General features: G+C 49.6%; 1 protein-coding gene across 6 annotated transcripts in view; it reads left to right on the top strand.

The window, feature by feature from the left end:
- MBTPS1 (membrane bound transcription factor peptidase, site 1) overlaps positions 1 to 14,530 on the top strand; it is a 49,888-nt gene that overhangs the window by 19,629 nt on the left and 15,729 nt on the right. For 5 of the 6 annotated variants that reach the window (XM_036833328.1, XM_036833332.1, XM_036833330.1 and 2 more), the window contains 6 exons: positions 159 to 275; positions 727 to 794; positions 4,449 to 4,551; positions 5,874 to 6,025; positions 7,356 to 7,517; positions 11,507 to 11,651. In XM_036833328.1, coding sequence (XP_036689223.1) covers positions 159 to 275; positions 727 to 794; positions 4,449 to 4,551; positions 5,874 to 6,025; positions 7,356 to 7,517; positions 11,507 to 11,651 — 747 coding nt within the window. The remainder of the gene's footprint in view (positions 1 to 158; positions 276 to 726; positions 795 to 4,448; positions 4,552 to 5,873; positions 6,026 to 7,355; positions 7,518 to 11,506; positions 11,652 to 14,530) is intronic. The other variant, XM_036833333.1, reaches the window with a different exon arrangement.

The following is a 14,530-nucleotide window of genomic DNA, read 5'->3' as shown; positions in this document are numbered from 1 at the left end:
AGGATTGGAAGCTCTGAGTGTAGTAGTTTACATCGCAGAGCATTTGTCGTTCTTGGTATCTGTTTCTGAAGTTTAAGTGAATACTTCATGCTGCTGAGAATCTAGCATTTGGAGACTTCCACTGAAACACCTAAAGGACTGTTTTAAAAATGGGCCAGGTCTCCTACACGTCCTGGTTCCTGGACGCCTTCAACTACGCCATCCTGAAGAAGATCGACGTGCTGAACCTGAGCATCGGGGGCCCCGACTTCATGGACCACCCGTTCGTCGACAAGGTTGGTCCTGCTGCTGTGCGACGGACGAGGCGTTTGGCGACGACTCCTGCTCTGCCTCGCGCCCCGCTTTGCTTCGTGTCTAGTGTGCTGGTGGCTAGTCCCCCACGTGGTGACCGCTCTGTGAGGACGTGAGCCATGGTGACTTGTGTGGGAAGCAGCACAGGGTGCTGTGCTGCTTCCTCTCACCTGAGCACACGGCCTGTCTTTTCTGGGCGCCCCGGGAAAGCCCGGGTCTGCTCTGTGCGCGTGGGTCTGTGTCCTGGAGTCTGTCGTCTCTGGACGTTCTGACTGCCAGCCACACCGCGTCTCTACTGGCCTGGTGTTGCGCTTTCAGGGGGATCCCTTCTTTTTTTAGTTCTGTTTTTGGAAGTTGTGGTTATTTTTGAACAATTATGTGTTGATTGTTTAAAAGTGGTGTACTTTCATAAATAAATGCTTGTTAATTTTGTAGGTGTGGGAGTTAACAGCTAACAACGTCATCATGGTTTCTGCTATTGGCAATGATGGGCCTCTTTATGGGTAAGTACCCCTGATAGGAATAACCTTAGAGGTATTTTTTTCCTTGAAATAACTGAAAACCTGTTGTGTGTCTGTCTCTGTATCTTGCTATACCTGTTTATACCTGTCTAAAACTTTGTATTGTGGATATTTTCAACACATACAGAAAAGACTTTGTAATGAATCTCATGCGCCCACTCACTCCAGCAGTTGCCAACTCAAGGCCGATTTTGTTTTTGTTTAATTTTTTTTTTTTAACTTTGCTGGAAATAGCAATTTGGAGGCCTAAAGTTTTTATTCTACTCTTTTTACCCCCAAAATCAATCGGGAAAGTAAATCTGTTAGAAATAAATGGATTCCACAGTATTTATTGAGACCCACTGTGCACAAGGCACAGGGGTAAAGAGGTGAATAAGTTGAGGTGCCTGCCTTTTTAGGAAAAATAAGGTACAGATACAATGAGACTAATATGAGGAGAAAGTGCAGGGTGGCATAACAGACACAGTGTTTGGGGGACTGAGGAGAAGGGTCAGATTGGGAGGGACCAGAGAACAGTGTCACAGAAATGTCCCTTTGTGCCGGGTTATGGTGTATTAAAGTGGCTTGAAATGCGGGACATCAGTCACTGAATCACAGGCAGTAGTAAGCTTTTGTCTGGTTAGTGATCCCAATTTTCTTTCTGCTTACAGCTCCGGTTTTTATTCTGTAGATAATGTATATAAATAACCTCTTGTGCTGAAACGCTTCTGCGGTGGGATGTCCGTCACCCCCCTTTACCCGGCTCCCGGGACGTGTGAGGTTCAGTGCCGTGGCAGAGGGCTTAAAGTAACTGCAGGGGAGGGAGAGAACATACAGAGCCTGCCTCGGCGTGCCCTGATCCAGAAGGAGAGCCGCCTGGCATGGCTGTTTGCTCGTGCCTTCAGGAGCACACGCTCTGTCTTCAGGGACATCCTGGCCGTGCTGCTGGGGCAGAGCAGGTCGTCTTGAGCGCTGACTGAGCTCATCCAGGGTGGAGATTAGGCTGGACTCTGTGAAATTAGTGATTCTATAGGTCAAAACCCCTGCACATTCGCAGTCATGGGTCCAGCCTAAGAGCTGTTCTGTCAGCGATCCCATCTCCTTGTAGGGCTCCAAGGTTAGGGATCTGGCTGGGTCCTCAGTCGTGTATGTTGTGACTCACAGGCGTGAGTGGCATAAACACGTCCCAACTGTAGTTCTGCCACGAAAAGCACCAGTTACTTCGTCATCTCACCCAGTTTCCATGTCTTCTCTTTCTAACGCTTCTCCATTTGTCCCTCCCCCCACTTCTGATGTCCCCGCTCCAGGCCAGCCCTCGGCAGCTCAGCCTCCCCAGGTTACCTGTCAGTTCCCCAGCCCACCCTCCTGCCTCCAGTCTTCCCCAGCGCAGCTCTCCCTGCACGGGGGGCGTGGGGTGGCGGGGAGGGTGCGGGGACGGAGCCAGGCAAGTGTGACCTGCCCTCGGGCTGTGGGGCCTTTGCTTCTCTGAGCCCTGGCCCCCTCGCCTGGCTCTGGAGGGCACGAGACCCGCCCGGGTTGGTGGCTGTGAGGATGAAATGAGACAGCCGAGGGAAAGCACCACGATCACTGAGCCTCTGCCTCTGTGAGTGGTAGCTGTTCCTTTCTCTTCCTTTTTTCTGTGTTTCTGTTGTTAAAACATAGTCCAGCAGTTTCTTTAACTAAGGATCTGCAGTGGATCATTATTGCCTGATCAGATCTAAACTTTTCTCCTTGGTTTTCAAGGTCTTCAGTAGTCTAGCCTGGAGTTGGCAAACGTTTTCTGTAAGAGATCAGATAGTAACTAGTTGAGTCTTTGTGGGCCACATGGTATGTCGCACCTACTCGCCTGCCCTTGTAGTGTGAAGGCAGCATGGACGTGTAGACGAATGGGCGTGGCTGTGTCCCGGTAACACCTTATGTACGAGAACAGGGGGCCTGGTTCTGCAGCCGTAGCCTCATTCCGCCCCCCCACGCCCCGTGCGCGTCTTCCTCCAAGCGGGCTCCTCCTCGGGTCTCCCTGGGGAAACCGTGTTTCTCTCGCTCTCCATCACCTGATCCTGCTGCTGACCAGCCCCCTCCCCCAAGCTTGCCTTTCTTTCCGTTCACACCGGCTCTTCCACATGCCGTCCTGACTGCTTTGCACACACTGGTCACTCCTCTGAAATCCTGTGACGTCTGTGGGCGGCCACACGTGAGGGCTTCTAATCAAAGAGCTGCTCGTGCGTAGTGTGTCGGGGATCCCGGGAGAGGAAGCCCCGGTGTCAGACGCGTGTCTGCCCCCAGAGCCTGTCCTGCCCTCTGGCGTCCACCAGCTGCTGGGTGGGCTGGGGGTGGCACGCGGTCACCGTGGCACAGCCTGAACGGGTGTGGCTTACTGCTGGGCCTCGGGTAGGGCTGGTCAGGTGACAGTAGTGCACTTGAAGAGCCCGCTTATTTATCGGAGGCGTGGCGCTGCCCGACACGTCCCCACGGGTACCCCTTCTGGGAGCTCTCTGGGGTCCGGCACCCTTGATGCTTAGATTTCATGGGGCCAGGGAGTCTGCAGCTGCACTTCCCCCTTTTCAGCACCAACAAAGATTTTCTGATGCCTTCCCCTGATTTTAAGGGTGTAAAGTATAGGGATTGGCAGGTAGAGGCAGGGTGGGAAGGTGGTGTTTTTTGGTATCAGCTTCAGTGGGAAATTCTGCCAGTGACTTCTGTTCTAATCTCTGCTCTTTGAAGTCATAGAAATTTGTAAACTTTTACTGTCAGCCAATTAACAGATCACTCTTGGTGCTTCTGAACAACCAGCTGGTAGCATGGTGGTGGTGGGTAAGCTAAGGGGGTGATGCTAGGGTCGACTCCGTGTGGTTTAAACAGTAGTATCTTGCTGCTAATATCGCCTCAGCTGCTCGGAATCAGTTGTGGTTCAGGAGTTCATTTTGTGGTGGTGGAGTGGAAATAGGTAAAGCTTGGAAGTGCAGTTCCATAACTGGTTGTTTTATACTTTCAAATAGTTCATCTTGACTTCCATCTTGACTCCGTAGTTGAAACGTTTGTGTCATTGCGGATCTAGTGCCCTTGAGGTGCTGGGGAGAACCGCATGCTTTTTCACACGCATCCGTGTCTTCCCGCTGAGGAGCCCAGGGTTACGGAGAGATGAGTGGTCCCCACGGCTCCCTTGAGGAAGGGGGACACCTGCCCGAGACCAGGGGAGAACTTTCACTTTCTGACGGTGGCAGGTGCACGTGTGTGGCTGCAGTTCCTTCCCAGAGGAGCCGGGGACCGAGCTGGGGGGGCTGCGCTCGCAGCAGTTGGGAGGTGGTGTACGGACGTGTACGCAGGTGACGGTTCTGGTAGTGGTCAGTCTTGGGAAGCTCGGAGGAAGGGGGCTTCTGCACGCCTGGTAGTAGTGAGGGGAGAAGAGAGTCTTGGGCCGGAGGGCGATAAGTTGACAGGAGAGAGGGAGAGGAGGAGAGGGCGTCCCACGTGTGAGGAGACCACTGAGCCGGCAGAGGTGGCAGCGACGGGCCCGCCGCTCACAGCCGCACGTGCCTCGCCACGGAAGAGCCTGCCGCGGTCTCCGACCGTTCTGGGGGTGCTTGCCCTTGTTTGAATCTTTCATTTAGAGTGGTTCCTCTCCCCCGCCTTTTGTGTCTTTTTCTTGCCTCGATGCAGCACTCTGAATAACCCTGCTGACCAGATGGATGTGATCGGAGTGGGCGGCATTGACTTTGAGGACAACATCGCCCGCTTCTCATCGCGAGGAATGACCACCTGGGTAGGCGCTGCTCCTTTAGTCCGGCGTGCCCGCGGGAGCCGCATGTGAGGGCCTCGGGGCTGCCTGTGAGCACGGAGAGAAAAGCAGCCTGGAGGCAGCCCGCCACGAGGACGCGCTCTGGCGCCTTCTGTGTCTGCCGTGTCCCCGTGGCCCAGCGGGCAGGTGCCGGTTCTCACTGTGTTTCCCGGCTCCACTTCTTTTTAACTTGTTTCTGAGTAACTCGTCATTTAGGTCAGTTGGATTCACGTGCACTGGCCCTGACTGGTAGGGGGAGGGCCGGCAGTCCTCCGTGCTGGGTGGGGTGATTTTTTTTGGCCTTGGGAAGCAGGAGAAGCCAGTGAGCACGGCTTAATTTCAGCTCTGCTGACATGGGAATGATTGCATTTAGCTGGACAAAATTGAAATGACTCTGGCAAGGTAGTTAGTCCAGCTGCGTGAGCTTGAATTATGCGGCCGACTCCTCCTCCCATCTGAGCAGAGCTGGGGTCACCGGTGCTCCCTCGGGCGGCACTTGGGGACCCTGACCTGCCCTCGGCGTCCCCCTGCTGCTCCAGCCCCCCTGCCATGTCCTTGGCCTTTATCGAGGCCTGTGTTTTGACGGCATTTTGAGAAGCGTTCCTGAATAATCTGTGGAGCTGCAGTGAAGACGCCTTTGCTCAGTATCCCACACGGGAGGATCCAGAGTCCATTTATGCCCGATTGCCGGGAAGGATTTTTTCACTTCAAATTGGTGTACTTCTTTCTTACAGAATGTAACTCCTGTTGTAATTCTCATTTTGCCCCAGTTTCTGGGAAGCTTAAGAGAGTTCTCAGTTAAACTCTTATCCCAGGTTACTTGTACGGTTATATACTCACCGTTCTAAGTCATTCTTTCCCCTCTGGTGACAGATTGAAATATCCAGTCATATCACGTACTTTTTTCCTTGTAAAGGAAAATGTTTCTTTTTTTCCCCTAATTTTTAATTTTAATTTTCTGATTTTTCTAGCATATTTTTAATTTTTAAATTATCTAGAAATAAATCAGTTTCCAGTTTTCAGCCTTGCATGTTAGCAAAATTTAAAATATTCACTTTTAAAATGCTTTATGGCATTACTGTCATGCTGATCATTACAAAACGCACCAAAGATAATTTTATTTTATATACTGTCCTTTAAGCTTCTTCTGAACTGCAGTGAATTTCAGATGAAAACCAGCATCGTACTAAGGTTACAGTGTGTTTAGCTGACCCACGTTTCTGTTCTGGTTTTATTCACTCATAACTGCACGTGGCCGTGTGCCAGTGTGTGTGCCGTGGTAGAGACCACACTGCTTTTGCTTACAGGAGCTGCCAGGAGGCTATGGCCGCATGAAGCCTGACATTGTCACCTACGGCGCTGGAGTGAGGGGCTCCGGCGTGAAAGGCGGGTGCCGGGCGCTCTCGGGGACCAGTGTGGCTTCCCCAGTGGTGGCGGGCGCTGTCACCTTGCTGGTGAGGTGAGTGTGGCTCGGCTGGGAGGAGGTGGCGTCAGGGGACCAGGAGCTGAGTCTCGCTTGTCACCAGCTTGGCTGGATGTAGAGCACATCCCGGGGCCTCACCCCGTCTCTACAGAAGAGGCAGGCGTCCGTTCTTTCTTAGGTGGTTCTTGTGGGCGTTAACGAGCCCGTCAAGCCTCCTGCTGTCAGAGGAGTGAGGAGGGGGGGGCCGTTGTGTCTTCGTGCCCAGCCCGGCGGCTTCCCTACGTACAGATGTTTTCAGTGGGGAGGAAGCCTTTGCTTGCCTCATCTCCCTGCAGCGGGTAAAATGCCTCTGCGGTGGGTCAGGAGTGCTTTCGTGGTGTGAGAAGGAGCTCGGAACAGATGCCGAGCGGCAGAGAAGCGCTGCTTCGTTTCCAGCCTCAGAGCCCGGCGAGCAGCCAGAGGCTGCGCCTGCTCGTGCGCTGTCGGCGGGAGGGGCCTTGCCAGTCTGTGGCTGGGCTGTGAGCGATTCTTCTTTCCTGCCAGTGAGACTTGATGCCGCTTTCCTCCCCTCACTTCTCCTTAGGTCAGATTTCCCATCTAGACCTACTAGAAAAGGTCCAGCTACACTCCACGACCACCCATCATCGCAGAAAAATATTCAGCAGCTTAGTAGAGTCAGTTCTTCCTTACTGTTTACTGGATTTTCTCCCCTGCATTTAGGGGCTTAAAATTTACTTGTACTTATAATACGTAGATACACAAAAATGCGTTTTAATGCTGGTGTTCTAAAGCAAGTGAGAATGTCTGGGCGCCGCTGCCCGAGTCCAGCTGCGTTCCGATGATGAGCCCTCTACCAGGCCTGACCCACCAGGGTGACGCGTCACACACGGGCCTCCAAACAAAACAAGCACGTGGACGCAGCGGGCCTCACTCCGAGGCCGGGCCTCTTGGCCACGCTGCATCGAGTCCCCGCAGGACCCACCTCCATCCTTCCCTTCTCCCGGCCGGGCTGCGTCCACGTGTCCGGAGCCTGTAACTCCTAGCTGTTCTTGTCTCCTGCAACCTCTGAGGTCGACTGTTAAGTTAGCGGGAAGATGTGTTTTCCTGATCGATTTAGTAAAAACGGGCGGTAGCCCAAGAGTCCATGTTCTCACAAACCACGTGGAACACCGCTGAGTGGTCAGTCCCTAGGCAGGTGCAGAAACGAGCACGTTCGTTCGCATCTTGCACGAGTTTTACCGAAGAAGCTCCTGTTAGATAGAGATCAAGATGGGAGGTCACATGACTGCGCACGTACAGGGTAGGGATAGTCTGGTTTTCATTCTGTTGCTGAGAGAAAATGGGCAAATATGGTATTTTCCCCCAGCACAGTCCAGAGACGGGAGCTGGTGAACCCGGCCAGCATGAAGCAGGCCCTGATTGCAGCAGCCCGGAGGCTGCCCGGCGTGAATATGTTTGAACAAGGCCACGGCAAGCTGGACCTCCTCAGAGCCTACCAGGTCCTCAGCAGCTACAAGCCACAGGCCAGGTCGGTGTGCTTTCCTCTTGAACAGGCCTTTCTTCTCTGCACCAGGCTCCTCGGCGCAGAGTATTAGCCTCCAGACGGAACCAGCCCCGATCACACAATGCTCGGGGGCCCCAGGGAGAGCTCTGCAGTGCTGCTTCTGGGGCGCTGCCGACAGGATTGCTCCCCACTTCCTCATGTTCTGCTGTTTGTAACATCGGGGGCCTAAGGTAGTGATTTCCTATTTCTTTTTCTTTGTAAAACTTTCCTTTGAAATAATCTTAGGTTTACAGAAATCTGCAAAAATGGTATGGACATTCTCATATACCCTCTCCTCGGCTTCCCCTCAGGCCAGCACCTCGGTAGTCCGTGATTCCTCTGCTAGAGCTAACAGGTGCACCCTGATGCTGTGCTGGGGTTAGTCTGCAGACAGATGCGCAGTGGCCGGCTCCCGTCGTGTTCTTTGGTCCAGGGTCCAGGCCCCACGTTGCGTGCAGTTGCCATGTCTCCCTGGTCTCCCCGGACCCCTGACAGTTCATCTGTCTTGTCATTCATGACTCTGAGTCCTCTGATGCTTTCTCGTGATTAGTGAGGTTCTGTATTTTTGGCAAGAATTCTTTTTCACTTTTTATTTTGAAATGATTTTAGATTTACAACAAAGTTTTAAAAATTGGTGCATGAGGACTCACAAACCCTTCACTAGCTTTCCCTGATGTTAGCAACTTACATAACCATAGTAGAAGCCTCAGAGCCTGGAAGTTGGCACTGATACGTTACCATCTACTAACCTGCAGACTGTATTTGGATTTCACCCAGATTTTCCCCACCCCGATTTTTCCCACCCCTGTCCTTGGCCTGGTCCAGGATACAGGCCAGCATCCGCGTTGCATTCAGTCGTCGCGTGTCCTTGGTCTCCTCCAGTTGGGACAGTTGGCTCAGTGTCCTTCCTTTTATTCTGGGTGGTGCTCACCTGCATCATGAAGTTTAGGTGATGTGTCAGGCTGGACCCTCCAGGAAGCAGATGCCAACGTGGACTTAGACGGCCAAGAGACCTCCTGGGGGAGGGGGCCTATGAAGGATGAAGGGGGCGAGAAGGGAGGAGTGGGAGGAGGACCCTCACACCCAGCGCAGGTCTGAAACCTTTCCCGATCACGGAGATTCCCTGAGCCACAATCGCCTCTTAGATGCACCTGTGTCCCCCAGGGCGGGGCCTACCCTGGTGCCCTCGGCGCTCAGTCCTTGGCACAGATGTAGTGGAGGGTCCACCGGTGTCCGTCAGCTGGGCTCCGCAGCAGGAGATCTGGTGCCGGGGGTGGCTCTGCCAGGCGTCCACTGCAGTGACTGTCCCTTTGTGACTGCGAAGTGTCTTGTGGGGACGCCCTTGAAGATGATCTTGTTTCTTATAGCACAGGGAACTCTACTCAGTGCTCTGTGGTGACCTAAATGGGAAGGAAATCCAAAAAAGGGGGGAATGTATGTATACGTATAGCTGATTCACTTTGCTGTGCAGTAGAAACTAACACAACATTGTAAAGCAGCTATGCTCCAATAAAAATTAAAAAAACAAAACAAAACAGATGATCTTGTTTCTTAACATACTTTCCATCACTAAGTTTAGCGTCCTCTGATGGTTCCTCCCTGTAACAGTTCTTACTGTAGAGATTGTCCCATGGTGACTTTCTGTTTCTCTCATTCCCTTCTGCATTTATTGAATGAAATTCTGCTGTAAGGAAGAGCTGTCCTCCTCTCTTATTTATTCAGTTATATCGGCGTGGACACATAGGTACCTATTTTACTCTGTGGGTTATAATCCATTGGTGTCGTTGTTTACTTTATTGCTCATGTTGTCCCAGGTTTGGCTCTCTAGGGCTCCCGCTGGTTGGCTCCCGTGTCTTTTCAGCATGTCTCCATCAGCTGGGGGGCACTTCCTCACTTTTTGGCAGCATTTCCGTGCCCAGTGTCGGTATCAGTTCTTTGCCCGAGCAGCCCTGGTCCTTTAATTGGAGAGTGGGTTTAGAAGCGGACACCTGGGCACCAGGTGTGCTCTTGGCAGCTGTGCTCATAGTGGTTTCTAGGCCCTTTCAGCAGACAGAGCTGGCGAGTGTCTGTACACACACACACCTGTACCTGTTTCTGTGTCTGTCCGTGCAGTCATCTGTCTCCTGATCCCACCTGACATCACGGCCCTCATCTTGAGTCTTCCTTCTTGCTGGTTATCCTTCTCCAGCAGCCAGAAACCTGGCTCTCACTCGCCACGATGTTTATTTGCTCAGTCCTAGTACACACTTGTGGACAAGTTTTAGAACTGCTAGCTCGTACCGTGCTGAGAAGAGATATACTAACTAGAGGATTGTGTTCGTGTGTAGTTCTTTTTATCTTTAGCTTTATAGCATGTAGTCTCCTGTTTGCCAGAGTGATTTAGGTTAATATCTTCCTCCCCACTACATCCCTTTCAGTCTGGTTTTGCCATTTATTTTCAATGCAGTTGAGTTCATTTGTTAGCATTTCTGTTTCTTTTCGGATTCTCCCCACATCCTGGTTGATTTCAACTAGTTACGTATCGGGTTGTGGCTCTAAGGTTGGAGCTGCACGCAGAGTGCACCTGGCCACGTGTTGCTCCCCTCAGCCCTTCTGTGCCGCTCCCCCTGCCCTTCCCTCCACCCCATAGGTAACGACGCCATTAGTTTTTGCTTTATCCTTGCATTTCTTTTTTCACACACGAGCAGATACGTACCTACCATCTGATATCCCCTTTCTTACGTGAAGGACAGCATTACTATAAGTATTCTCTTGTCCTTTTTTCACTTAACAGTATCCTGGAAGTCACTTTGTGTCGGTTCACAGACATCTTTCTCCTCCGTTTTTTTTTACAGCTCCATAGTGTAGATACCTTTGTTTATTCAAGCACATATCTATATCTACATACGGGCATTGAAACTGTTTCCAGTATTTTGTAATTTTAAGCTGCTTGTGCCTGTGCATTTTAGTTTTGCTGGAAGTGTGTCTCCAGGGAAAATTCCTGGAAGTGGGGTTGCTGGGTCCAAGCTGAGAACAGAGGGCACTCTGCCAGGACTCTCCCTTCCCCTCCAGAAGGGCTGTGCCGTGGGAGCTTGCCTGTCTGCCCAGAGCCTCACCTGCAGTGTCCGGCCATGCTCTACCTTCTGCCAATCTGACACGTGAGAAGTGCTATCTCAGTGTTGTTCTAATTTGCCTTTCTCAGGTTATGAGTGAGTTTGAACACTTTGTCTAGAGTTAAGAGCTGTTTTTATATCTTTCTTGTGAAGTGTTTGTTCATTTCTTTCACCCATTTTTCTTTTCTGGGGTTTTTGTCCCTCGGTTTTTACGTGTTCTTATGTTAGGGTGAGTAACCCTTTATTACAAGTATTTCTCCCAGTTTGTTGGTTGCCTTTTGACTTTGTGAAAGTGTTTTTGGCCATGTGGTTTTTTTCTTTTTTAACAACCATATCTGTTGGTCTGTCGTGGCTGTTGCCCCTGGATTTTGAGGCACGGAAAGCCTTTCCCTGCACTGAGGTTAAGGAGGGACCCGCCCGTGTTTTCTTCTAATGCTTGTTGGCTTTCTTTTATTTACTTGAGAGTATCCGATCCATTTGGAGTTTATTCTTGTGTATGGTCTGAGGTGGGGATCTTAATTTTATCTTTTGCCGAATGGCCACCCATTCGTCCCCGCTCCAGTTATTTAAAAGTCCATCTTTGCCCCAGTGCCTTGAGACTGAGTCCCAGGTCTGCTCTGGGGCTGGTCACATACTCGTTCTCCGCCAGCCGCAGCCACCAGATTCCGGGCTCGCAGAGGGGAGAGGTGACGCCCACGCATCCCGCCGTGCTGCCGGCGAGGCAGGTTGGCCAGGAGGCCTCCCAGCACGGGGCGTGTTCTGAAGCCAAGTTCCCGGACCTCAGCCGAGGGCAGCCCTGGAGGCAGGCCCTCCCGAGGCTCAGGCCCGCCCCGTTGATGCTTTCCAACGCCGTCTACTGTAACACTGGATTTTTTGTTTCAGTTTGAGCCCCAGCTACATCGATCTGACCGAGTGTCCCTACATGTGGCCCTACTGCTCCCAGCCCATCTACTACGGAGGGATGCCGACGATCGTCAACGTCACCATCCTCAACGGCATGGGTGTCACAGGAAGAATCGTAGACAAGGTGAGACTGCCCTCCAGCCAGCGGCCAACTTAGACGTGGCCCAGATTTATTCCTGCAGTTAAAAGGGACAGGTCCTCCTCCTGTCCGGGTGCCGGGGGATTGGAAGTAGTGGTTTGTTCTCCCCTGAGTGCTTTATGTATGTCAGGGATATAGTAATGAGGCCAGTTTGCTACTCTTTTACTTTGGCATCTTGAGTTTGACTCCTGAATCAGCTAATTGCATTTGAGTCTTCATTTTTACAGTTTCCTGCCTATAATTAAAGGCTCACTTATAATTATTTTATTGTTTAATGAGGACACACGGGCCTTCATGTTTAGAAGGCATGGTCTTTATTTGAATTTTGTGTTTATAATTTGTTTTACACTTACTATATAAACATTGTCACAAAAATAAAGGATCGGGAAAAAGAACAGAAAAACCACTTCAGCCCCACACACTAATAGAGCCACTATTTGAAAAAAAAGTTCAAATCATATTTTCTAACAAATTACTGTAGTTGTTTAAATAGGTGTATTTAAATTGATTCAGTGCCCACCAACACTTACTGTATTCATCCTTGCTTTTTCATTTCCAAGTCCCTCATTTCATCTGTTTCTTGATTGCAGGATTTCACTTTTCATGAAGCTATCACAGAAAGTACATTTCTTATGATTTTGTGAGATTAATAAAGTCAGTTGCCTGAAGAAAAAAAAAAAAAAAAAAGAATCTTTTCCAGCCCTTATCTGAAATAGATATTTTTAGTTATCTTTGTGTGGTAGACAAAGTTAGTCTTTTTTTTTTTTTTCAGTTCTCACGTTGTAAACATTTTTAAATGTTACTATATATAAGCACCGATGTTCTTTCTAATGGTTGCTTAATACTATGTAGAATTGTTGAATCGTAACGTGCTTACTATTTCTTCTTGCTTGAACAGTTAGGCGGTTTTCAACTGTAAACATCTCACTGAATATCTTTGTATATATGGTTTTCTTTTGTTCTGAATTATTTTCTTTTTTTTTTTTTAACATCTTTATTGGAGTATAATTGCTTTACAATGGTGTGTTAGTTTCAGCTTTATAACAAAGTGAATCAGTTATACATATACATATATCCCCATATCTCTTCCCTCTTGCGTCTCCCTCCCTCCCTCCCTATCCCACCCCTCTAGGTGGTCACAAAGCACCGAGCTGATCTCCCTGTGCTATGCAGCTGCTTCCCATTAGCTATCTATTTTACATTTGGTAGTGTATATATGTCCATGCCACTCTCTCACTTTGTCCCAGCTTACCCTTCCCCCTCCCCATATCCTCAAGTCCATTCTCTAGTAGGTCTGCGTCTTTATTCCCGTCTTGCCCCTAGGTTCTTCATGACCATTTTTTTCTTTTTTTTTTTTTAGATTCCATATATATGTGTTAGCATATGGTATTTGTTTTTCCCTTTCTGACTTACTTCACTCTGTATGACAGACTCTGGGTCCATCCACCTCACTACAAATAACTCAATTTCGTTTTTTTTTATGGCTGAGTAATATTCCATTGTATATATGTGCCACATCTTTATCCATTCATCTGTCGATGGACACTTAGGTTGCTTCCATGTCCTGGCTATTGTCAATAGAACTGCAATGAACACTGTGGTACATGACTATCTATCTATCTATCTATCTATCTATCTATTTATCTATCTATTTATTTATTTATTTATGGCCGTGTTGGGTCTTTGTTTCTGTGCGAGGGCTTTCCCTACTTGCGGCGAGCGGGGGCCACTCTTCATCACGGTGCGCGGGCCTCTCACTGTCATGGCCTCTCGTTGCAGAGCACAGGCTCCAGATGCGCAGGCTCAGTAGTTGTGGCTCACGGGCCTAGTTGCTCCGCGGCATGTGGGATCCTCCCAGACCAGGGCTCGAACCCGTGTCCCCTGCATTGGCAGGCAGATTCTCAACCACTGCGCCACCAGGGAAGCCCATAACTCTTTTTGAATTATGGTTTTCTCAGGGTATATGTCCAGTAGTGGGATTGCTGGGTCGTATGGTAGTTCTATTTTTAGTTTTTTAAGGAACCTCCATACTGTTCTCCATAGTGGCTGTATCAATTTACATTCCCACCAACAGTGCAAGAGGGTTCCCTTTTCTCCACACCCTTTGCAGCATTTATTGTTTGTAGACTGAATTATTTTCTTAACATAAACTCCCTGTATTAGAATCCCAAGTGAGAGGGCATGAACATTATTAATGGCTCTTGGTACGTAATACCAGATTCTTTTCAAAAGAGGTGCATCAGCTCAGACTGCCGCTGATGGTGTACAGAGGGGTAGTGTCTCTGCTCTGGTGGTATGTCCTTTTTTTCCCAGTTGCATGAGGTTTTAAAATATTGAGATAAAATTCACATGCCATAAAATGCACCCTTTTAAATTGTGCAGCTCAGTGGTTATTAGTATATTCACAAGTAGTGATGCAACCATCATACTGGATAATTCCAGAACATTTTCATCACTTGAAGGAGAAACCCCTGTTAACACTTCCCATTCCCCTTCCCCCAGGCCCTGGCATTTCCTAATCCCCTTCTGTCTCCATGGAGTTACCTTTTCTGGACATTTCCTATAAATGGAGTGGTATGTTGTGTGGGCTTTGTGACTGGCCTCTTTGACCGAGCGTAACATCTTTGAAGAGGCTCGTCTGCACTGCAGTGTGTATAGGGCTTCACTCCTTTTCATGGCTGAATAGTGGTTCATTGTATAGATAGACCCCGCTTTGTCAGTCGGTGGACATTTGGTTTGTTTCTCCGTGGTTCATCTTTGAACTTTAAGTCTACAGGGGGTAGTCGGTACCTTGTTTAATGATTTGTAAGGTGCGTATCTGCATGTTTGTTTACTGATTGTATTTCCTCTTGTGTGAATTCGTG

This window comes from Balaenoptera musculus, chromosome 19 (genome assembly GCF_009873245.2).
Source record: "Balaenoptera musculus isolate JJ_BM4_2016_0621 chromosome 19, mBalMus1.pri.v3, whole genome shotgun sequence".
Lineage (NCBI taxonomy): Eukaryota > Metazoa > Chordata > Mammalia > Artiodactyla > Balaenopteridae > Balaenoptera > Balaenoptera musculus.
This window is presented reverse-complemented; position numbering and strand designations above follow the sequence as displayed.